The sequence below is a fragment of the Mya arenaria genome, chromosome 17, assembly GCF_026914265.1.
Source record: "Mya arenaria isolate MELC-2E11 chromosome 17, ASM2691426v1".
Classification (NCBI taxonomy): domain Eukaryota; kingdom Metazoa; phylum Mollusca; class Bivalvia; order Myida; family Myidae; genus Mya; species Mya arenaria.
In genome coordinates, this window is record NC_069138.1 from 44671908 (window position 1) to 44698253 (window position 26346).

The 26346-nt window shown below is 38.3% G+C and overlaps 1 protein-coding gene across 1 annotated transcript in view; it reads left to right on the forward strand.

Annotated features, from left to right (window-relative positions):
* Positions 1-26346, forward strand: part of LOC128223524 (uncharacterized) — an 82145-nt gene that overhangs the window by 18632 nt on the left and 37167 nt on the right. The window contains exons 4-6 of the mRNA XM_052932802.1: positions 8660-8747; positions 19843-19972; positions 22686-22839. Of these exons, the coding sequence (XP_052788762.1) occupies positions 8660-8747; positions 19843-19972; positions 22686-22839 (372 nt within the window). The remainder of the gene's footprint in view (positions 1-8659; positions 8748-19842; positions 19973-22685; positions 22840-26346) is intronic.

Below are 26346 nucleotides of genomic sequence, written 5' to 3' on the forward strand. Positions count from 1 at the left end.
CCATTGTAAATACATCAGTCAATAACGAGCAACAACCAATATTAATACATAAGTCAATAACGAGCCACAACCGTTGTAGATACAGCAGTCAATAACGAGCAACAACCATTGTCAATCCAGCAGTCAATAACGAGCAACAACCATTGTCAATACAGCAATCAATAACGAGCAACAACCATTGTAAATACAGAAGTCGATAACGAGCAACAATCATTGTAGACACAGCAGTCAATAACGAGCAACAACCATTGTAGTTACAGCAGTCAATAACGAGCAACAACCATTGTCAATACAGCATTCAATAACGAGCAACAACCAATGTAGATACAGCAGTCAATAACGAGCCATAGCCATTGTAGATACATCCGTCAATAACGAGCCACAACCATTGTAAATACATCAGTCAATAACGAGCCGCAACAATTGTAAATACAGCAGTCAATAACGAGCAACAACCATTGTAGATACAGCAGTCAATAACGAGCAACAACCATTGTCAATACATCAGTCAATAACGAGCCACAACCATTGTACATACATCAGTCAATAACGAGCAACAATCATTGTCAATACAGCAGTCAATGACGAGCTACAACCATTGTAAATACAGCAGTCAATAACGAGACACAACCATCGTAGATACAGCAGTCAATAACGAACAACAACCATTGTAAATACAGCAGTCAATAACGAGCAACAACCAATCTAGATACAGCAGTCAATAACGAGCAACAACCATTGTAGATACAGCAGTCAATAACGAGCAACAACCATTGCAGATACAGCAGTCAATAACGAGCAACAACCATTGTCAATACAGCAGTCAATAACGGGCAACAACCATTCTAGATACAGCAGTCAATAACGAGCCACAACCAATGCAAATACAGCAATCAATAACGAGCCACAACCATTGTAAATACATCAGTCAATAACGAGCCACAACCATTGTAGATACATCAGTCAATAACGAGCCACAACCATTGTAGATACAGCAGTCAATAACGAGCAACAACCATTGTAAATACAACAGTCAATAATGAGCAACAACCATTGTAAATACAGCATTCAATAACGAGCTACAACCATTGTAGATACAGCAGTCAATAACGAGCAACAACCATTGTAAATACATCAGTCAATAACGAGCCACAACCATTGTAAATACAGCAGTCAATAACGAGCCACAACCATTGTAAATACAGCAATAACGATCCACAACATTGTAGATACAGCAGTCAATAACGAGCAACAACCATTTTAGATACAGCAGTCAATAACGAGCAACAACCATTGTAAATACAGCAGTCGATAAAGAGCAACAACCAATGTAAATACAGCAGTCAATAACGAGCAACAACCATTGTAGATACAGCAGTCAATAACGAGCAACAACCATTGTAGATACAGCAGTCAATAACGAGCAACAACCATTGTCATTACAGCAGTCAATAACGAGCAACAACCATTGTAGATACAGCAGTCAATAACGAGCAACAACCATTTTCATTACAGCAGTCAATAAAGAGCAACAACCATTGTCAATACAGCAGTCAATAACGAGCAACAACCATTGTAAATACAGCAGTCAATAACGACCAACAACCATTGTAGATACAGCATTTAATAACGAGCCACAACCATTGAAGATACAGCAGTCAATAACGAGCCACAACCATTGTAAATACAGCAGTCAATAACGAGCCACAACCATTGTTAATACAGCAGTCAATAACGAGAAAAAACCATTGTAAATACAGCAGTCAATAACGAAAAACAACCATTGTAAATACATCAGTCAATAACGAGCCACAACCATAGTTAATACAGGAGTCAATAACGAGCCACAACCATTGTAAATATAGGAGTCAATAACGAGCTACAACCATTGAACTACAGCAGTCAATAACGAACAACAACCTTTCTAAATACATCAGTCAATAACGAGCCACAACCATTGCAAATACAGCAGTCAATAACGAGCCACAACCATTGTAAATACAGCAGTCAATAACGAGCCACAACCATTGTAAATACATCAGTCAGTAACGATCCACGACATTGTAGATACAGCAGTCAATAACGAGAAAAAACCATTGTAGATACAGCAGTCAATAACGAGCAACAACCATTGTAAATACAGCAGTCAATAACGAGCAAAAACCAATGTAAATATAGCAGTCAATAACGAGCAACAACCATTGTAGATACAGCAGTCAATAACGAGCAACAACCATTGTAGATACAGCAGTCAATAACGAGCAACAACCATTGTCAATACAGCAGTCAATAACGAGCAACAACCATTGTAGATACATCAGTCAATAACGAGCAACAACCATTGTCAATACAGCAGTCAATAAAGAGCAACAACCATTGTCAATACAGCAGTCAATAACGAGCAACAACCATTGTAAATACAGCAGTCAATAACGAGCAACAACCATTGTAGATACAGCAGTCAATAACGAGCACCAATCATTGAAGATACAGCAGTCAATAACGAGCAACAACCATGGTCAATACAGCAGTGAATAACGAGCAACAACCAATGTAAATACAGCATTCAATAACGAGGCACAACCATTGTAAATACATCAGTCAATAACGAGCCACAACCATTGTAAATACAACAGTCAATAACGAGCCACAACCATTGTAAATACATCAGTCAATAACGAGCAACAACAATTGTATATACAGCAACCATTAACGAGCCACAACCATTGTAAATACAACAGTCAATAACGAGCCACAACCATTGTATATACAAGAGTCAATAACGAGCCACAACCATTGTAAATACAACAGTCAATAACGAGCCACAACCATTGTAAATACAACAGTCAATAACGAGCCACAACCATTGTAAATACATCAGTCAATAACGAACAACAACCATTGTAAATACAGCAGTCAATAACGAGCACCAACCATTGTAAATACATCAGTCAATAACGAGCCACAACCATTGTAAATACATCAGTCAATAACGAGCACCAACCATTGTAAATACATCAGTCAATAACGAGCACCAACCATTGTAAATACAGCAGTCAATAACGAGCAACAACCATTGTAAATACATCAGTCAATAACGAGCCACAACCATTGTAAATACATCAGTCAATAACGAGCCACAACCATTGTAAATACATCAGTCAATAACGAGCAACAACCATTGTAAATACAGCAGTCAATAACGAGCAACAACCATTGTAAATACATTAGTCAATAACGAGCCACAACCATTGTAAATACAGCAGTCAATAACGAGCCACAACCATTGTAAATACATCAGTCAATAACGAACAACAACCATTGTAAATACATCAGTCAATAACGAACAACAACCATTGTAAATACAGCAGTCAATAACGAGCCACAACCATTGTAGATACAGCAGTCAATAACGAGCCACAACCATTGTAAATACATCAGTCAATAACGAGCAACAACCATTGTAAATACAGCAGTCAATAACGAGCAACAACCATTGTAAATACATCAGTCAATAACGAGCCACAACCATTGTAAATACAGCAGTCAATAACGAGCCACAACCATTGTAGATACAGCAGTCAATAACGAGCCACAACCATTGTAAATACAGCAGTCAATAACGAGCAACAACCATTGTAGATACATCAGTCAATAACGAGCCACAACCATTGTAGATACATCAGTCAATAACGAGCCACAACCATTGTAGATACAGCAGTCAATAACGAGCCACAACCATTGTAGATACAGCGGTCAATAACGAGCAACAACCATTGTAGATACAGCAGTCAAAAAAGAGCCACAACCATTGTAAATACAGCAGTCAATAACGAGCAACAACCATTGTAGATACATCAGTCAATAACGAGCCACAACCATTGTAGATACATCAGTCAATAACGAGCCAAAACCATTGTAGATACAGCAGTCAATAACGAGCCACAACCATTGTAGATACAGCAGTCAATAACGAGCAACAACCATTGTAGATACAGCAGTCAATAACGAGCAACAACCATTGTAGATACAGCAGTCAAATACGAGCAGCAACCAATGTAAATACATCGGTCAATAACGAGCCACAACCATTGTTAATACAGCAGTCAATAACGAGCCACAACCATTGTAGATACATCAGTCAATAACGAGCTACAACCATTGTAAATACAGCAGTCAATAACGAACAACAACCATTGTAAATACAGCAGTCAATAATGAGCTATAACCATTGTAAATACAGCAGTCAATAACGAGCCACAACCATTGTAAATACACCAGTCAATAACGAGCCACAACCATTGTAAATACACCAGTCAATAACGAGCCGCAACCATTGTAAATAGAGCGGTCAATAACGAGCAACAACCATTGTAGATACAGCAGTCAAAAAAGAGCCACAACCATTGTAAATACAGCAGTCAATAACGAGCAACAACCATTGTAGATACATCAGTCAATAACGAGCCACAACCATTGTAGATACAGCAGTCAATAACGAGCCACAACCATTGTAGATACAGCAGTCAATAACGAGCCACAACCATTGTAGATACAGCGGTCAATAACGAGCAACAACCATTGTAGATACAGCAGTCAATAACGAGCAACAACCATTTTAGATACAGCAGTCAAATACGAGTAACAACCAATGTAAATACATCGGTCAATAACGAGCCACAACCATTGTTAATACAGCAGTCAATAACGAGCCACAACCATTGTAGATACATCAGTCAATAACGAGCTACAACCATTGTAAATACAGCAGTCAATAACGAACAACAACCATTGTAAATACAGCAGTCAATAATGAGCTATAACCATTGTAAATACAGCAGTCAATAACGAGCCACAACCATTGTAAATACACCAGTCAATAACGAGCCACAACCATTGTAAATACACCAGTCAATAACGAGCCGCAACCATTGTAAATAGAGCGGTCAATAACGAGCAACAACCATTGTAGATACAGCAGTCAAAAAAGAGCCACAACCATTGTAAATACAGCAGTCAATAACGAGCAACAACCTTTGTAGATACATCAGTCAATAACGAGCCACAACCATTGTAGATACAGCAGTCAATAACGAGCCACAACCATTGTAGATACAGCAGTCAATAACGAGCCACAACCTTTGTAGATACAGCGGTCAATAACGAGCAACAACCATAGTAGATACAGCAGTCAATAACGAGCAACAACCATTGTAGATACAGCAGTCAAATACGAGCAACAACCATTGTCAATACAGCAGTCAATAACGAGCCACAACAATTTTAAATAGAGCGGTCAATAACGAGCCACAACCATTGTAGATACAGCAGTCAATAACGAGCCACAAACATTGTAGATACATCAGTTAATAACGAGCAACAACCAATGTTAATACAGCAGTCGATAACGAGCAAAAACGCTGTCAATACAGCAGTCAATAACGAGCCACAACCATTGTAAATACAGCAGTCAAAAACGAGCAACAACCATTTTAGAAACAGCAGTCAATAACGAGCAACATTCATTGTAAATACAGCAGTCAATAACAAGCCACAACCATTGTAAATACACCAGTCAATAACGAGCCACAACTATTGTAAATACATCGGTCACTAACGAGCAACAACTATTGTAGATACAGCATTCAATAACGAGCCACAACCATTGTAAATACAGCAGTCAATAACGAGCCACAACCATTGTAAATACATCAGTCAATAACGAGCCACAACCAGTGTAGATACAGCAGTCAAATACGAGCCACAACTATTGTAGATACAACAGTCAATAACAAGCCACAACCAGTGTAGATACAGCAGTCAATAACAAGCCACAACCAGTGTAGATACAGCAGTCAATAACAAGCCACAACCATTGTAGATACAGCAGTCAATAACGAGCCACAACCATTGTAGATACAGCAGTCAATAACAAGCCACAACCAGTGAAGATACAGCAGTCAATAACGAGCCACAATCATTGTAGATACAGCAGTCAATAACGAGCCACAACCACTGTAGATACAACAGTCAATATCGAGCCACAACCATTGTACATACAGCAGTCAATAACGAGCCACAACCATTGTAGATACAGCAGCCAATAACGAGCCACAACCATTGTAAATAGAGCAGTCAAAGTATAAATTCTGAATTATTAAATCCTAATACTCAGTGATTGCATATCTGTAATAACTTTGGCTGGACATGTAGGTTGTATTCTAAAAGATAATTAATGAAACTTATATTTACATGTAATTAGGTATCCAACGCATTTCTAGTCACTCTTCTAAATGTGTAGTCAAAATGAGATTGAAGATCTATACCATTTTATTTTGATTTGTCCACAATACATTGACACAAGATAAACGTAAGTTCTGGTATGAATGCCCAAGAATATTTTAGTTTATAGACTAACAAGAAAAAAAGAAGAAAAAACATGCCTGAAGATCACCAAATAAAGTTTTTAGTTTCTACATTGAAATCATGATAAGTAAACATATGTTCTAAAAGCATTATTGTTGATAATACTGTAATATTATGTATACAGTTGTATGGGCATTTGTGTAACAGTCAAAACTATTTTCCCGAGGTGGAAGGGATGACTTCTGAACTGTTGTCCCGAGGCCGAAGGGCAACAGTTCAGAATGTAATCCCCGACCCGAGGAACAATAGTTTTGACTGTTACACAAAAACCCTTGCAACAACTGTTTTATTACTCAAGGAAACATCTTCAAATCGCGACATTGTTTGTTTACGTCTGATATTGATTTGTTTACGTCTAGTAATGATCTTGATCATATAGACGATTTAGCACTTGACATTTCTTTGGTAAACTACGTGAACCAATTATGATTCCAAACCAATACCGAAAATTCATGAGTTTAAACGATATGCAGTTTATTTTTAGAATCTCGGTAAAACCCATGACGTACCTATGACGTAGCCTTTCGCGAGGGTAACAATTCATATTGTTTATCGGTCAACAGTTCAAAACCTTGTGATGATGATTACTATTTGTAAAAAAGTCGAAAATTGTGAATTACATTTATATGGGGCATCGGGTAATAATTGTTTTTTGTTATTTTAACATACTTTACTGTTATGTTGGTTTTTCAAAACGCCCTTTGTCGCTGCTCGCTAAGGAAGGGGATTGAGAAATATATAGGAACTTGTTATAGTACTTCATCTTTTCGAGGAAAAGGTGGTATTTTAAATCAATATTTCTTATAAAAACAATATTAAGGGACGTTACACTTATCGTTCAACGTGGAAGATATCAAAAGTCATTCGGAGTTCTTCGGCCATTTTATCGAAAACAACCTCGGATGTTTATGGACATTTTACAATTTCAGAAATCGGTACACTTTAATTACGCTGCAAGTAGATCGCTAATTTAAATTTAGCAGTTAATCATTATGACTTAACTATTGGGATTCTAAATTATTATATTATAAATGTTTGCAGGAATACACTTCAAAGACAATCAACTTAAACACAACATTTAAACAAAAAATATAATTCAAAAGTTTACGAACTACTTCTACCGATGTACCGGCATACATCCGAGGTTGTTTTCGATAAAAATGGCAGAGGAGTTCCGCATGATCAAAAACACTCTTCTGCAAGTGATGAACTGATCCCTTCGTCAGTGCTACATTTCAGACTCGGCACCGACTTTTGATAATAATAATAATAAAAAATGAGAAAAAAATGAATGTTTAAGAAAACTTTTTATTGAAAACATGCACAAAAATGCGCGAGAGTATGGTTTAAGACATTTAGACGTGCGTCTTATTAACGAGTTAGGGTAAGGGTTAGCGAGATATAGTTCTGTTTTATATAATGGTATTATCACGTATTAACTAGAATGTTTTGAGTGCAAGTAAATAGGATTGAACTTACATGTTGCATTACATGACTTGAACAGTAAATATCGATTTTTTTTTAATCATGGGACCTAAATCATTCATAAACGTGGGATAATGTGATGCTGAATACATGTTCTTCATTCTAAGAAATTATTTGAAACATATATATATCGTAGGATAATAGGTGGTACGTAAACATACAATCTTAAAGCTGCACTCGGACAGTTTTACAACATTTTTGGGTGTTTTTGTTTGTCTTAGAATGTGCCACTTTTTCAGTAAATTTCTGATATTATATAAGACAATATATATGCATGTTCGAACATTTCTTTTCGTTTTTAATCTGTTTGGTTTGAACGCAACTGTTTGGACATTCCGCTACAACGTTCATGAAACTAATTGGAAAACGGGATTACCATTTTTCTAATATACAATAAGTTGTTTATTTCATAATATATCTATATATTCAAACTTATGTAACCTTTTTTATTTATTTTTTTGGCAGCATGTTCTTGTTCAAAGTGAAATGTTTTGTTTTAGTCAAGGGGAAGTAAACACAAAGGATTTTAAAATTTGTAAATGTTGCGTTTTTGCAGTGAAAATATCAATTGATATTATCACTGTTGTCATTTCACTGATAAAACTTCTTTTTTCATCGAAAGGCATGAAATAAAACAGATTATTAATTCTCATTATTTTTAAACTTTAGCCCGCTGTGACACGATGAAATGTCTCGCGATTGAACACTAAAACAAGAACAATATATAGACTCTTTGATTTTTTTCCAGATTGAGGACAGTGGTACTGTTAGATTTGTTGCCAGCAGCGTCACTGCTGGAACAATGCCCAACCCCCCGTTGATTCCTTCTACAGACAGTACGTATTAGTTCCTTCTGTATACCGTACATATTAGTTCTTTCTACAAACCGTACTTATTAGTTCCTTCTGTAGACCGTACGTATTAGTCCCTTCTTGAGTTCCTTCTGTACACCGTACGTATTAGTCCCTTCTTGAGACCGTACGTATGAGTCCCTTCTTGAGACCGCACGTATTAGTCCCTTCTTGAGACCGCACGTATTAGTCCCTTCTTGAGACCGTACGTATGAGTCCCTTCTTGAGACCGCACGTATTAGTCCCTTCTTGAGACCGCACGTATGAGTCCCTTCTGTAGACCGTACGTATTAGTTCCTTCTGTAGACCGCACGTATTAGTACCTTCTTGAGACCGCACGTATTAGTCCCTTCTTGAGATCTCACATATTAGTTCCTTCTTGAGACCGCACGTATAAGTCCCTTCTGTAGACCGTACGTATGAGTTCCTTCTGAAGACCGCACGTATTAGAACCTTCTTGAGACAGCACGTATTAGTTCCTTCTGAAGACCGCACGTATTAGTCCCTTCTTGAGACCGCACGTATTAGTCCCTTCTGTACACCGTACGTATGAGTCCCTTCTGTAGACCGTACGTATGAGTCCCTTCTGTAGACCTTACGTATTAGTCCCTTCTCTAGACCGTACATATGAGTCCCTTCTGTAGACCGTACGTATGAGTCCTTTCTTGAGACCGCAGGTATTAATCCCTTCTGTACACCGTCCGTATTAGTCCCTTCATCAGACCATACGTATTAGTCACTTCTGTAGACCGTACGTATTAGTCCCTTCTGTAGACTGTACGTATTAGTCCCTTCTGTACACCGTACGTATTAGTCCCTTCTGTAGACCGCACGTATTAGTCCCTTCTGTACATCGCACGTCTTAGTCCCCTCTGTTGACCGTACGTATTAGTCCCTTCATCAGACCGTACGTATAAGTCCCTTCTGTAAACCGTACGCATTAGTCCCTTCAGCAGACTGTACGTATTAGTCCCTTCTGTACACCGTACGTATTAGTCTCTTCTGTACACCGTACGTATTCGTCCCTTCTGTACACCGTACGTATTAGTCCCTTCTGTAGACCGCACGTATAAGTCCCTTCTGTACACCGCACGTATTAGTCCCTTCTGTACACCGCACGTATTAGTCCCTTCTGTACACCGTACGTATTAGTCCCTTCTGTAGACCGCACGTATTAGTCCCTTCTGTACACCGTACGTATTAGTCCCTTCTGTACACCGTACGTATTAGTCCCTTCTATAGACCGAACGTATTAGTCCCTTCATCAGACCGTACGTATTAGTCCCTTCATCAGACCGTACGTATTGGTCCCTTCTGTAAACCGTACGTATTAGTCCCTTCTGTAGACTCTACGTATTAGTCCCTTCTGTACACCGTACATATTACCCCCTACTGTAGACCGCACGTATTAGTCCCTTCTGTACACCGTACGTATTAGTCCCTTCTGTAGACAGCACGTATAAGTCCCTTCTGTAGACCGTACGTATTAGTCCATTCTGTACACCGTACGTATTAGTCCCTTCTGTTGACCGCACTTATTAGTCCCATCTGTACACCGCACGTATTAGTCCCTTCTGTACACCGTACGTATGAGTCCCTTCTGTACACCGCACGTATAATACCCTTATGTAGACCGTACGTATGAGTCCCTTCGTATGACCGCACGTATTAGTCCTTTCATCAGACCGTACGTATTAGTCCCTTCATCAGACCGTACGTATTGGTCCCTTCTGTAAACCGTACGTATTAGTCCCTTCTGTAGACTCTACGTATTAGTCGCTTCTGTACACCGTACATATTACCCCCTACTGTAGACCGCACGTATTAGTCCCTTCTGTACACCGTACGTATGAGTCCCTTCTGTACACCGCACGTATAATACCCTTATGTAGACCATACGTATGAGTCCCTTCGTATGACCGCACGTATTAGTCCTTTCTGTAGACCGTACGTATTAGTCACTTCTGCAGACCGTACGTATGAGTTCCTTCTTTATACCGTACGTATGAGTTCCTTCTTTATACCGTACGTATGAGTTCCTTCTTTATACCGTACGTATGAGTTCCTTCTTTATACCGTACGTATGAGTTCCTTCTTTATACCGTACGTATGAGTTCCTTCTTTATACCGTACGTATGAGTTCCTTCTTTATACCGTACGTATGATACACTTCTGTACACCGCACGTATTAGTCCCTTCTGTAGACCGTAGGTATTAGTCCCTTCTGTACACCGTACGTATGAGTCCCTTCTGTACACCGCACGTAAAATACCCTTATGTAGACCGTACGTATGAGTCCCTTCTGTAGACCGTACGTATGAGTCCTTTCATGAGACCGCACGTATGAGTCCCTTCTGTAGACCGTACGTATTATACCCTTATGTAGACCGTACATATTAGTCCCTTCTGTAGACCGTACGTATTATACCCTTATGTAGACAGTACGTATGAGTCCCTTCTGTAGACCGTACGTATGAGTCCATTCTGTAGACCGTACGTATTAGTACCTTCTGTACACCGTACATATGAGTTCCTTCTGTAGACCGTACGTATTATACACTGAAGTAGACCGTACGTATTAGTTCCTTCTTTAGACCGTACGTATTAGTCCCTTCTGTAGACAGTACGTATTAGTCCCTTCTGTAGACTGTACGTATTAGTCCCTTCTGTAGACCGTACGTATTAGTCCCTTCTTTAGACCGTACATATGAGTCCCTTCTGTAGACCGTACGTATGAGTCCCTTCTTTAGACCGTACGTATTAGTCCCTTCTGTAGACAGTACGTATTAGTCCCTTCTGTACACCGTACGTATAAGTCCCTTCTGTACACTGTAAGTATTAGTCCCTTCTGTAGACCGCACGTATTAGTCCCTTCTGTACACCGTACGTATGAGTCCCTTCTGTACACTGCACGTATAATACCCTTATGTAGACCGTACGTATGAGTCCCTTCTGTAGACCGTACGTATGAGTCCCTTCTTGAGACCGCACTTATGAGTCCCTTCTGTAGACCGTACGTATTATACCCTTATGTAGACTGTACATATTAGTCCCCTCTGTAGACCGTACGTATTATACCCTTATGTAGACCGTACGTATGAGTCTCTTCTGTAGACCGTACGTATGAGTCCATTCTGTAGACCGTACGTATTAGTCCCTTCTGTAGACCGTACATATGAGTCCCTTCTGTAGACCGTACGTATTATACACTTATGTAGACCGTACGTATGAGTCCCTTCTGTAGACCGTACGTATTAGTCCCTTCTGTAGACAGTACGTATTAGTCCCTTCTGTAGATCATAGGTATTAGTCCCTTATGTAGACCGTACGTATTAGTCCCTTCTGTAGACAGTACGTATTAGTCCCTTCTGTACACCGTACGTATTAGTCCCTTCTGTACACTGTAAGTATTAGTCCCTTCTGTAGACCGCACGTATTAGTCCCTTCTGTACACCGTACGTATGAGTCCCTTCTGTACACTGCACGTATAATACCCTTATGTAGACCGTACGTATGAGTCCCTTCTGTAGACCGTACGTATGAGTCCCTTCTTGAGACCGCACTTATGAGTCCCTTCTGTAGACCGTACGTATTATACCCTTATGTAGACTGTACATATTAGTCCCCTCTGTAGACCGTACGTATTATACCCTTATGTAGACCGTACGTATGAGTCTCTTCTGTAGACCGTACGTATGAGTCCATTCTGTAGACCGTACGTATTAGTCCCTTCTGTAGACCGTACATATGAGTCCCTTCTGTAGACCGTACGTATTATACACTTATGTAGACCGTACGTATGAGTCCCTTCTGTAGACCGTACGTATTAGTCCCTTCTGTAGACAGTACGTATTAGTCCCTTATGTAGACCGTAGGTATTAGTCCCTTCTGTACGCCGTAGGTATTAGTCAGTTCTGTAGACTGTACGTAGGAGACCCTTCTGTAGACCGTAGGTATTAGTCCCTTCTGTAGAGCGTAGGTATTAGTTCATTATGTAGACTGTACGTATTAGTCCCTTCTTTAGACCGTAGGTATTAATCCCTTCTGTAGAGAGTACGTATTATACCCATATGTAGACCATACGTGTTAGTCCCTTCTGTAGACCGTACGTATTATACCCTTATGTAGACTGTACGTATTAGTCCATTCTGTAAACCGTAGGTATTAGCCTGTTCTGTAGACCGTACGTATTAGTCCCTTCTGTAGACCGTACGCATTGTACCCTTATGTAGACCGTACGTTTTAGTCTCTTCTGTAGACCGTACGTATGAGTCCCTTTCTTACACCGCACGTATTATACTCTTATGTAGACCTCACTTATTATTCCCTTCTGTAGACCGCACGTATTAGTCCCTTCTGTAGACCGTACGTATTAGTCCCTTCTGTAGACCGCACGTATTAGTCCCTTCTGTAGACAGTACGTATGAGTCCCTTCTGTAGACCACACGTATGAGTCCCTTCTGAAGACCGTACGTATGAGTTCCTTCTGTACACCGCACGTATGAGTCCCTTCTGTAGACCGCACGTATTATACTTTATGTTGACCGTACGTATTAGTCCCATAAGTAGACCGCACATATGAGTCCCTTATGTAGACCTTACGTATGAGTCCCTTCTGTAGACTGTACGTATGAGTCCCTTCTGTAGACCGTACGTATTAGTTCCTTCTGTAGACCGTACGTATTAGTCCCTTCTGTAGACCGTACGTATTAGTTCCTTCTGTAGACCTTACGTATGAGTCCCTTCTGTAGACCTTACGTATTAGTCCCTTCTGTACACCGCACGTATAATACCCTTATGTAGACCGTACGTATTAGTCCCTTCTGTAGACGGTACGTATGAGTCCCTTCAGTACACCGTACGTATTAATTTCTTCTGTAAACTGTACGTATTAGTCCCTTCTGTACACCGTAGGTATTAGTTTCTTCTGTAGACCGTACGTATTAGTCCCTTCTGTAGACCGTACGTATTAGTTCCTTCTGTAGACCGTACGTATGAGTCCCTTCTGTAGACCGCACGTATTAGTCCTTTCTGTAGACCTTACGTATTAGTCCCTTCTGTAGACTGTACGTATTAGTCCCTTCTGTACACCGTACGTATTAGTTCCTTCTGTAGACCGTATGTATAAGTTCCTTCAGTACATCGTACGTATTAGTTCCTTCTGTGGACAGTACGTATTAGTCCCTTCTGTAGACCGTACGTATTAGTTCCTTCTGTAGACCGTACGTATTATTCCTTCTGTAGACCGTACGAATTAGTTCCTTCTGTACACAGAAGGTATAATACCCTTAGGTAGACTGTACGTATTAGTCACTTCTGTAGACGGTACGTATGAGTCCCTTCTGTACACCGTACGTATTAGTCTGTTATGTAGACCGTACGTATTATACCCTTATGTAGACAGTACGTATGAGTCCCTTCATCAGACCGTACGTATTAGTCCCTTCTGAAGACCGTACGTATTAGTCCCTTCTGTACACCGTACGTATTAGTTCCTTCTGTATACCGTACGTGTTAGTCCCTTCATTAGACCGTTTGTATGAGTCCCTTCTTGAGACCGCACGTATTAGTCCCTTCTGTAGACACTATGTATTAGTCCCTTCTGTAGACCGTACGTATTAGTTCCTTCATCAGACCGTACGTATTAGTCCCTTCATTAGACCGTTTGTATTAGTCCCTTCTGTAGACCGTACGTATTAGTCCCTTCATTAGACCGTTTGTATAAGTCCCTTCATTAGACCGTTTGTATTAGTCCCTTCTGTAGACCGTACGTATTAGTCCCTTCATTAGACCGTTTGTATTAGTCCCTTCTGTAGACCGTACGTATGAGTCCTTCTTGAGACGGTACGTATTAGTTCCTTCTGTATACCGCTCGTATTAGTTCCTTCTGTATACCGTACGTATTAGTTCTTTTGGTATACTGTACGTATAAGTTCCTTCGGTATACCGTATGTATTAGTTCCTTCTGTAGACCGTATGTATTAGTTCCTTCTGTACACCGTACGTATTACTTTTTTCTGCATTCCGTACGTATTAGTTCCTTCCTAAGACCGTACATATTAGTTCATTATGTACCTCGTACGTATTAGTTCCTTCCTTAGACCGTACGTATAAGTTCTTTCTGCACACCGTACGTATTAGTTCCTTTTGTAGACCGTACTTATTAGTTTCTTCTGTAGACCGTAAGTATTAGTTCCTTCTGTACACCGTACGTATTAGTTCCTTCTGTACACCGTACGTATTAGTTTCTTCTGTAGACCGTACGTATAATCCCTTCATTAGACCGTTTGTTTTAGTCCCTTCTGTAGACCGTACGTATGAGTCCCTTCTGTAGACCGTACGTATTAGTTCCTTCTGTAGACCGTACGTATGAATCCCTTCTGTAGACCGTACGTATTAGTCCCTTATGTAGACCGTACGTATTAGTCCCTTCTGTAGACCGTACGTATTATACCCTTAGGTAGACTGTACGTATTAGTCCCTTCTGTAGACCGTAGGTATTAGTCTCTTATGTAGACCGTACGTATTAGTCCCTTCTGTAGACCGTACGTATTATACCCTTATGTAGACTGTACGTATTAGTCCCTTCTGTAGACCGTACGTATTAGTCCCTTATGTAGACCGTACGTATTAGTCCCTTCTATAGACCGTACGTATAAGTCCCTTCTGTAGACAGTACGTATTATACCCTTATGTAGACCATCCGTATTAGTCCCTTCTGTAGACCGTACGTATTATACCATTATGTAGACTGTACATATTGGTCATTTCTTTAGATCGTAGGTATTAGTCCCTTATGTAGACTGTAAGTATTAGTCCATTCTGTAGACCGTAGGTATTAGTCCCTTATGTAGACCGTAGGTATTAGTCCCTTCTGTACACCGTAGGTATTAGTCTGTTCTGTAGACTGTACGTAGGAGACCCTTCTGTAGACCGTAGGTATTAGTCCCTTCTGTAGAGCGTAGGTATTAGTTCATTATGTAGACCGTACGTATTAGTCCCTTTTGTAGACCGTACGTATTATACCCTTATGTAGACTGTACGTATTAGTCCCTTCTTTAGACCGTAGGTATTAATCCCTTATATAGACCCTACGTATTAGTCCCTTCTGTAGACCGTACGTATTAGTCCCTTCTGTAGAGAGTACGTATTATACCCTTATGTAGACCATACGTGTTAGTCCCTTCTGTAGACCGTACGTATTATACCCTTATGTAGACTGTACGTATTAGTCCATTCTGTAAACCGTAGGTATTAGTCTGTTCTGTAGACCGTACGTATTAGTCCCTTCTGTAGACCGTACGCATTGTACCCTTATGTAGACCGTACGTTTTAGTTTCTTCTGTAGACCGTACGTATGAGTCCCTTTCTTACACCGCACGTATTATACCCTTATGTAGACCTCACTTATTATTCCCTTCTGTAGACCGCACGTATTAGTCCCTTCTGTAGACCGTACGTATTAGTCCCTTCTGTAGACCGCACGTATTAGTCCCTTCTGTAGACAGTACGTATGAGTCCCTTCTGTAGACCACACGTATGAGTCCCTTCTGAAGACCGTACGTATGAGTCCCTTCTGTACACCGCACGTATGAGTCCCTTCTGTAGACCGCACGTATTATACCTTTATGTTGACCTTACGTATTAGTCCCTTCAGTAGACCGCACATATGAGTCCCTTATGTAGACCTTACGTATGAGTCCCTTCTGTAGAACGTACGTATGAGTCCCTTCTGTAGACCGTACGTATTAGTTCCTTCTGTAGACCGTACGTATTAATCCCTTCTGTAGACCGTACGTATTAGTTCCTTCTGTAGACCTTACGTATGAGTCCCTTCTGTAGACCTTACGTATTAGTCCCTTCTGTACACCGCACGTATAATACCCTTATGTAGACCGTACCTATTAGTCCCTTCTGTAGACGGTACGTATGAGTCCCTTCAGTACACCGTACGTATTAATTTCTTCTGTAAACTGTACGTATTAGTCCCTTCTGTACACCGTAGGTATTAGTTTCTTCTGTAGACCGTACGTATTAGTCCCTTCATTAGACCGTTTGTATTAGTCCCTTCATTAGACCGTTTGTATTAGTCCCTTCTGTAGACCGTACGTATTAGTCCCTTCATTAGACCGTTTGTATTAGTCCCTTCTGTAGACCGTACGTATGAGTCTCTTCTGTAGACCGTACGTATTAGTTCCTTCTTTAGACCGTACGTATGAATCCCTTCTGTAGACCGTACGTATTAGTCCCTTCTGTAGACCGTACGTATTAGTCCCTTCTGTAGACAGTACGTATTAGTCCCTTCTGTAGACCGTACGTATTAATCCCTTCTGTAGACCGTACGTATTAGTCCATTCTGTAGACTGTACGTATTAGTCCCTTCTGTAGACTGTACGTATTTGTCCCTTCTGTAGACCGTACGTATTTGTCCCTTCTGTAGACTGTACGTATTAGTCCCTTCTGTAGACTGTACGTATGAGTCCTTCTTGAGACCGTACGTATGAGTCCGTTCTGTACACAGTACGCATAAGTTTTTTCTGAAGACCGAACGTATAAGTTCCTTCTTGAGACCGTACGTATTAGTCCCTTCTGTAGACCGTACGTATTAGTTCCTTCTGTAGACCGTACGTATTAGTTCTTTCGTATACCCGTACGATTTTTTTCTGCATTCCGTACTAACCAGTTCCTTCTGTATTCCTCGTGCATACCGCATGTATTTACTAAGTTCCTCTGTATACCGTACGTTTTAGTTCCTTCTGTTGCTTGTACGCATGAGGGTTTAAAGTCAAATTGGACATTAGTAACTGGTTAAAATCCCCTGTGAGTCAACATTTTACTGACCGTTTCAGGGCGGTACCTAACAATCCTTTATAAACATACCTAGTATATATTTATATATATGTGTGTGTGTGTGTGTGCACTGTGTTGTTTGTGGAGTTTTGTGCTGTTGTTCCATGTTTCTTGTTTGTGATTTTCTGTGTTCTTTGTCATTGGCGTTTACCCTGTTCCATTAAACGGGTTTTGTGTTTTTCAAATATGTTTTTACATCAAAACTACACATACATACATTTGGTAAAATAAGTTGTTAAGTTAATGTATTCAAAATGTTCTCTTATTATTAAACTCGCCATACAATGTTTCTTTTTCATTGGCCATGGTTCATCGTCTGATACACCCAATACATATTATGCTTCGCTGTGTTCTGTGAGCAATTTGGATAGGAAAATCTCGTAATCATGAATAATTAATGAGGCAGTTTCCAGGGTAAGTACCAGATGCTTTTGCGATTCCCAGAGTTGAACCGGGTCCGCCTTCTCAGTACAATATTTAACAATAGCCAAAACCACACGGCCACGAAGACTACTAGCCATGCTAAGTTATTGAACATTTTTGGGGCGTAACATGCGAATTCATTGGAAGAAAAGTTGTTTCTCCTGCGTCATGCATATTCATTAAAACGAGATTCTGTCAATAACTTGTCCAACCGTGTGTATGAAGTATAACGGAAGAAAGTACCTTGGTTGCCGACGATGGCCATTGTTATGATGATATCAAATAGTGTCTTTTGTCTCCCGTACGTATCAATGTATTTCGGTCAACTTATGTATTAGGCCCTCATTCTGTATCCCGTCTGTATTAGTTACTAATGTTTCCCGTACTTATTAGTTCTTAGTGTATTAGTCACGTGTGATTCCCGTATACGCTCCTAATGTTTCCCGTTTTTATTAGATCCTACTGTATTAGTTACGTGTGTTTCCCGTATGTATTAGTTCCTAATGTTTCCCGTTTTTATTAGATCCTACTGTATTAGTTACTTGTGTTTCCCGTATGTATTAGTTCCTAATGTTTCCCGTTTTTATTAGATCCTACTGTATTATTTACGTGTGTTTCCCGTATGTATAAGCTCCTAATGTTTCCCGTTTTTATTAGATCCTACTGTATTATTTACGTGTGTTTCCCGTATGTATACGCTCCTAATGTTTCCCGTTTTTATTAGATCCTACTGTATTAGTTACTTGTGTTTCCCGTATGTATTAGTTCCTAATGTTTCCCGTTTTTATTAGATCCTACTGTATTAGTTACTTGTGTTTCCCGTATGTATTAGCTCCTAATGTTTCCCGTTTTTATTAGATCCTACTGTATTAGTTACTTGTGTTTCCCGTATGTATTAGCTCCTAATGTTTCCCGTTTTTATTAGATCCTACTGTATTAGTTACGTGTGTTTCCCGTATGTATTAGTTCCTAATGTTTCCCGTTTTTATTAGATCCTACTGTATTAGTTACTTGTGTTTCCCGTATGTATAAGCTCCTAATGTTTCCCGTTTTTATAAGATCCTACTGTATTTTTTACGTGTGTTTCCTGTATGTATTAACTCCTAATATTTCCCGTTTTTATTAGATCCTACTGTATTATTTACGTGTGTTTCCCGTATGTATAAACTCCTAATGTTTCCCGTTTTTATTAGATCCTACTGTATTATTTACGTGTGTTTCCTGTATGTATAAGCTCCTAATGTTTCCCGTTTTTATTAGATCCTACTGTATTAGTTACTTGTGTTTCCCGTATGTATAAGCTCCTAATGTTTCCCGTTTTTATAAGATCCTACTGTATTATTTACGTGTGTTTCCCGTATGTATAAGCTCCTTATGTTTCCCGTTTTTATTAGATCCTACTGTATTAGTTACTTGTGTTTCCCGTATGTATTAGTTCCTAATGTTTCCCGTACTAATTAGATCCTACTGTATTAGTAACGTGTGCTCCCGTATGTATTAGTTCCTAATGTTTCCCGTACTTATTAGATCCTACTGTATTATTAACGTGTGTTTCCCGTATGTATTAGTTCCTAATGTTTCCCGTACTAATTAGATCCTACTGTATTATTAACGTGTGTTTCCCGTATGTATTAGTTCCTAATGTTTCCTGCACTTATTAGATCCTACTGTATTAGTAACGTGTGTTTCCCGTATGTAGTAATAGTTGTTTCTTTTGTACTCGTAGTCGTGCTAATGAAATACGAACTAAATTGGGGAGCCAACACATTTATTAAATATTTAGACATTCCGTATTGCCCTTTTTTAGCCTTAACGGACAACCCGCATGCGTTCGCCAGGGCGTACAACGATCAAGACGGTGACGGTACACTAAGTGACATCACTCACACATACAAGTTCACCGTCTCACACCTTCTCAAGTCAGACACAGAAAATAGGTAAGATAAGAAACATTTATTTCGAATCATATTAAATAATTAAATAAACATTTTTTTTTCAAATCCTGTAAGATAAGAGACATTTTATTGCGAATCATATAAGCTTAAAGACCTTTTATTTCGAATATAGAAAGGAATAAGACATTTTATTTCGAATCATGTAAGACAAAGAAATTTTTTTTTCGAAACATGTAAGGTAAAACACTTTTTATTTTCAAATCATGTTAGATAAGAGACAATTTATTTCGAATCATGTAAGATAAGACTCTTTATTTCGAATCATGTGATATAAAAGACATTTTATTTGGAAATCGATTAGTTTAAAGATATTTTATTTCGAATCATGTAAGATAGAAGACATTTTATTTCGAATAATGTAAGATAAAATACAAATTATTTTAAAATATACATCAATTGAAAAACATTTAATTTCGAATGATGTAAGATAAAAAACGTTTTATTTCAAATTATGTAAGATATTGGACTTTTTTTCGAATCATGTAAGATAAGAGATACTCTATTTCGAATCATGTAAAATATAAGATATTTTCTTTCAAATGATGTAAAATAAAATACATTTTATTTCGAAACATATAAGCTGAAACTCATTTTATTTCAAATGATGTAAGATTAAAGACGTTTTATTTCGAATCATGTCAGATAAAAAAAACATTTTATTTCGAATAATTTAAGCTGGAAGACATTTTATTTCAAATTATGTAAGATAAATGACTTTCGAATCATGTAGGATAAAATACAATTTGTTTCATATGTAAAACAAGACATTTTATATCGAATCATGTAAGATAAAATACATTTTAATTTGAATCATGCAAGATTAAAGACATCTTATTTTGAATCATGTTAGCTAAAAATATTTGATTTCAAATAATGGAAGATAAAATACATTTTATTTCAAATTGAGTTAGCTTAAAGACATTTGATTTTAAATAATGAAAGATAAAATACATTTTATTTTGAATCATGTTAGCTAAAAGACATTTTATGACAAATCATGTAAGATAATACATTTTATTTCAAACCAATGTTAGCTAAAAGACATTTGTTTTATCAAATAATGGAAGATAGAGGCATTTTATTTCGAATCATGTAAGACAAAATTCAATTTGTTTCGAATCATGTAAGACAGAATACATTTCATTTCGAATCATGTACGATTGAAGACATTTTATTTCTAATCATGTTAGCTAAAAGACATTTTATTTCAAATTTTGTAAGATAAAATACATTTTGTTTCGAATCATTAAGAATATACATTTTTTCGAATTATATAAAATAAGATATCGTATTTCGAATAATGTAAGAGAAGAGACATTTTTTCTAATTATATAAGATAATTTCAATTTTGTTTCTAATGATGTAAGATTAGAGACATTTTATGTTTCAATGTGAATAATAATATATTTGTTTTTTCTTCATTATTCCGAGATTAAGGTTTACCGGTTTACCATTTAGCAGTATATTCGTTGTGGATAACAAACGCCATGTTCCACAATATCTCTGTATTCTATCATACGTTCGGATTTAAGGAATGCAAGCTTGCAACTCAATACATTATGGATTTTGACTGTTATTTGCCATGCCTGTTATTAACATGAATGCGTGAGATGCGAACTGAAACAATCACGATTTCTTAGTCAATACCAACATGTCTGAAGTGTCCAACAGTGCACAAGAATCAACCAAACACATTAAATAAACTGCAAAGGGAGAGCAAAAACAAACAACAGCTTCACTCTCTAAATTGGAGTTGTCTACCTTATATGTTATATCCACTTGTCCACATGAAAACACGGTGACATAGGTTGAACTGCAAGTATAGTTTAATACTTTAATTCAAATAAAAAACGCTCATTGAGTCAATATCGTTAAACATGTTTCTTTATTTCGTGAGTGATGCAAAAATAAAGATCCACACCCTTATTCTTTCGCTCAAATGTGAAGGCAGCCGGAAGCTGATATATCCGCTAACTTAGCATGGTCGAAACAATCACTGGTTTCCATTTTGAAACCTTGAAATAGGGTTCAAATTCACGACTTCTTGGAGACCGAAGCTTATACAAACAGTACACTTAAAAACACAGGGTGAAGCCATATAACCCAAACTTGATATATGTAATCAGTATTTTACTGCTGTTTGGCATTTTCGTTCACCAGAGTGATGATGCCATCCGTACCGCTGCGTTAGATTTATTATTATCAAACCTCTGATGAATGAGAACGCTGTTCGGTGGCTGTATTCAGTAACCACTTTAGACCTGAATCTAATTTTAAAGTATCGTCGGAAATGGTCGATTCCTCGAATCCCGTATCTAGCGAGTTTAGTAGCCAATCAAAACGGCTGGAACTCGTATTTGTCGACCTTGGTCTGTATTGGGCGAGTTTTGGCATGTATTTTTATGTACTAGAAATATTATTGTTCGGGTATTGCGTCACATACGTAATAGAAATTTAATATTGATACTCAATGAAAAACATTCATCCGCGTCTTTGATGCCGTGCATCAACATTCATCTTGTGTTTTTGGGTCGTAACATGTAACCTTGCTAACAGAAACAAAATAATATAAGGCAAATACAGTGTGGTCCATTCCGAGCCCTTATTGTTAATCGAAGGGCCTATACGTTTTTATTGTTGGTTATACTTGTTTAACCAAATTGAAAGGTACATATTATTGATTTTTGTACTACAGCGGTAATGTTGTTGCGGGCCAAGCTACCCTGCAGAGAGCGGCAGCCATCATTGATGATTGCTTAAAAAACGATTATGGCACAACAAACGTCATAGAAGTGGTGGTGGTCACCTTTTTGGTTGAGACCAACTATATCAGTGCTGATCCAGATTTGGTATGCTCTTCAATTACTATCATACATAACAACAATAAAGCTTTACATAAAACTATATTCACCGCCAATTAATACAATTTACAATATGCGTGGAGATTTTACAGAGAGTGATATAATAGTGTAAATGCATGGCAGATTAGAAAAAAAATACTGCAGCCCCAGTTGACAAATACTATTTTGACCAATTCTTGATAAACATACCTATTTTTTATATATAGTATGTATGCACTGTGCTGTTTGTGGAGTTTTGTGCTGTTCTTCTATGTTTCTTGTTTGTGATTTTATGTTCTATGTCTTTGGCGTTTACCCAGTGCCACTAAACCGGGTTTATTTTTAAACTTTTTGCTACTGAGCTTGTTTCTGTAGCTTTTTGCATATATATTAAAAGCGCTTAACGAAGTAATCTCATGCATATTAGAAAAAAGGCCGCATTCTTGTTTGACAACACATAATTCCTGACTTTTTTTGTTGGATGCACAAGTATACCCTTGAACAATTATTAGCGACAAAATGGTTCAACACTTAACTGGACGCGGATGTAAAAATGCGTTTTAAATGGCTAGAGCGTTATATAAAATTGCTAGAAAATACCAGCATATTTAATTTATTTTCATAATGCTTAAAAATTATGAGATGTTATCGGTTAAAGATATATAAGATCTGCACTGATTCTAGTCGCGATAATTTCTGAAATGACGAGATGTCATTTCCCCTTGATGATGTAAATGTCGATCAATATATAGAAATAAAGTATAGGACTACGTCACTAGAAGAATTTCGGGAAAAGGTTTTCGTAAATTGTGTGTCTGTATTTCTGGGTGACCATGCCAACCAAATGCGTGCTTCTGGATCACAGTTTAAACCATATGCATGCTTCTGGATTACCATGTCAATCATATATGTGTTTTTGAATCACCATGCTAACCATATGAGTGCTTCTGGATCACCATGCTAACCATATGAGTGCTTCTGGATCACCATGCCAACCATATGAGTGCTTCTGGATCACCATGCTAACCATATTAGTGCTTCTGGATCACCATGCTAACCATATGAGTGTTTCTGGATCACCATGCTAACCATATGAATGCTTCTGGATCACCATGCTAACCATATGAGTGCTTCTGGATCACCATGCTTACCATATGAGTGCTTCTGGATCACCATGCGAACCATATGAGTGTTTTTGGATCACCATGCGAAACATACGAGTGCTTCTGGATCACCATGCTAACCATACGAGTGCTTCTGGATCACCATGCTAACCATATGTGTGCTTCTTGATCACCATGCTAACCATATCTGTGCTTCTGAGTCACCATGCGAACCATATGAGTGCTTTGGATCACCATACCAGCCATATGTGTGCTTCTGGATCACCATGCCAACCATATGGTGGCTTCAGGACCACTATTCTAGCCATATGCGTGCTTCTGAATCACCATGCCAACCATATGTGTGCTTCTGGACCAACATGCCAACCATATGGTGGCTTCTGGATCACCATGCCAACCATATATTTGCTTCTGGATCACCCTGAAAACCATGTGTGTGCCTTTGTTTATGCAAACCATATGTGTGCTTCTGGATCACAATAACAAACATGTGTGTGCTTCTGGATCACCATACGAACTATATTTGTTCTTCTGGATTACTATGCTAACCATATGAGTGCTTCTGATCACCATGCCAGCCATATATGAGCTTCTGGATCACCATGAAAACCATATGAGTGCTTCTGATCACCATGCCAGCCATATATGAGCTTCTGGATCACCATGCCAGCCATATATGAGCTTTTGGATTACTATGCTAACCATATGAGTGCTTCTGATCACCATGCCAGCCATATATGAGCTTCTGGATCACCATGCAAACCATATGAGTGCTTCTGATCACCATGCCAGCCATATATGAGCTTCTGGATCACCATGCCAGCCATATATGAGCTTCTGGATTACTATGCTAACCATATGAGTGCTTCTGATCACCATGCCAGCCATATATGAGCTTCTGGATCACCATGCAAACCATATGAGTGCTTCTGATCACCATGCCAGCCATATATGAGCTTCTGGATCACCATGCCAGCCATATATGAGCTTCTAGATTACTATGCTAACCATATGAGTGCTTCTGATCACCATGCCAGCCATATATGAGCTTCTGGATCACCATGCAAACCATATGTGTGCTTCTGGATCACAATAACAAACATGTGTGTGCTTCTGGATCACCATACGAACTATATTTGTTCTTCTGGATTACTATGCTAACCATATGAGTGCTTCTGATCACCATGCCAGCCATATATGAGCTTCTGGATTACTATGCTAACCATATGTGTGATTCTTGATCACCATGCCAACCATATATGAGCTTCTGGATTACTATGCTAACCATATGTGTGATTCTTGATCACCATGCCAACCATATATGTGCTACTTAACAAACAAATAGTAGATTATTTTGTAATATTTGTGAATTTGACATTTTTATAGCGCATGTAATAATTTCGGTTTCATTTATTAGTAAACAAATAATTATTATAAAAAAATGTTTAGTTCACAAAACAAAGGCACAGCAGTTTATAAAGTAGCCCTGCCGGGTTGATGATCATTTTTCTTACCTTAGATAAGTAGATCCAAACATTTGGCAATGTATTGTCCACGGGCAAAGATAAAACAAGGTCCCGTATGGATTTCCTTTTATTGTCAGCACACAATTACCTCCCTTGTTGAAGATCGCCCCCATTTAAGAATGGTATTACGCATGGCTGGGTTTCATAAAACATCCAAATTTATTTCTTAACTTACGGCGATTTCTTCATCGTCAAATTAAAACAAAAGTACATGTATTTTTATCATTGAATATGTTTATTCAAATAAGGGCAATGGCGACAAGGTGATCCAGATATTATTAAGTGACTTATTAATATGATAAGCGAGATACTTATATTATATTATGGTTATTTTGTAAAATGAGATTGAGAAATAGATACAATAGTTTTGTTATATCTGGGCCAGATTTTACCAGATAAATCACATCACAGGAGGCTATATAACACAAATACTGAAGCACGATTGCCTTTTACATTATAAATAATAAGGTTTTGGATAGAAAATCGAGTACCCTTTCAATAAACGACAGCATTGGTATGAGAAGAAATAAATTAGAAACTACGTTCACAACTAGTAATTGTTTAAATGTATGATTTGTTTAAGAAACTACGTTCACAACTAGTAATCGTTTAAATGTATGGATTGTTTAAGAAACTACGTTCACGAGGAATAACCGATAAAAAGTATGAAATGTTTTCACGTACACAAGGAATACTCGTTATAATGTATGACTTATTTCAGGAACTACGTTCACAAGTAGTTATCATGATAATGTATGACTTATTTCAGAAACTACGTTCACAAGTAGTTATCATGATAATGTATGACTTATTTCAGAAACTACGTTCACAAAAAGTTATCATGATAATGTATGACTTATTTAAAA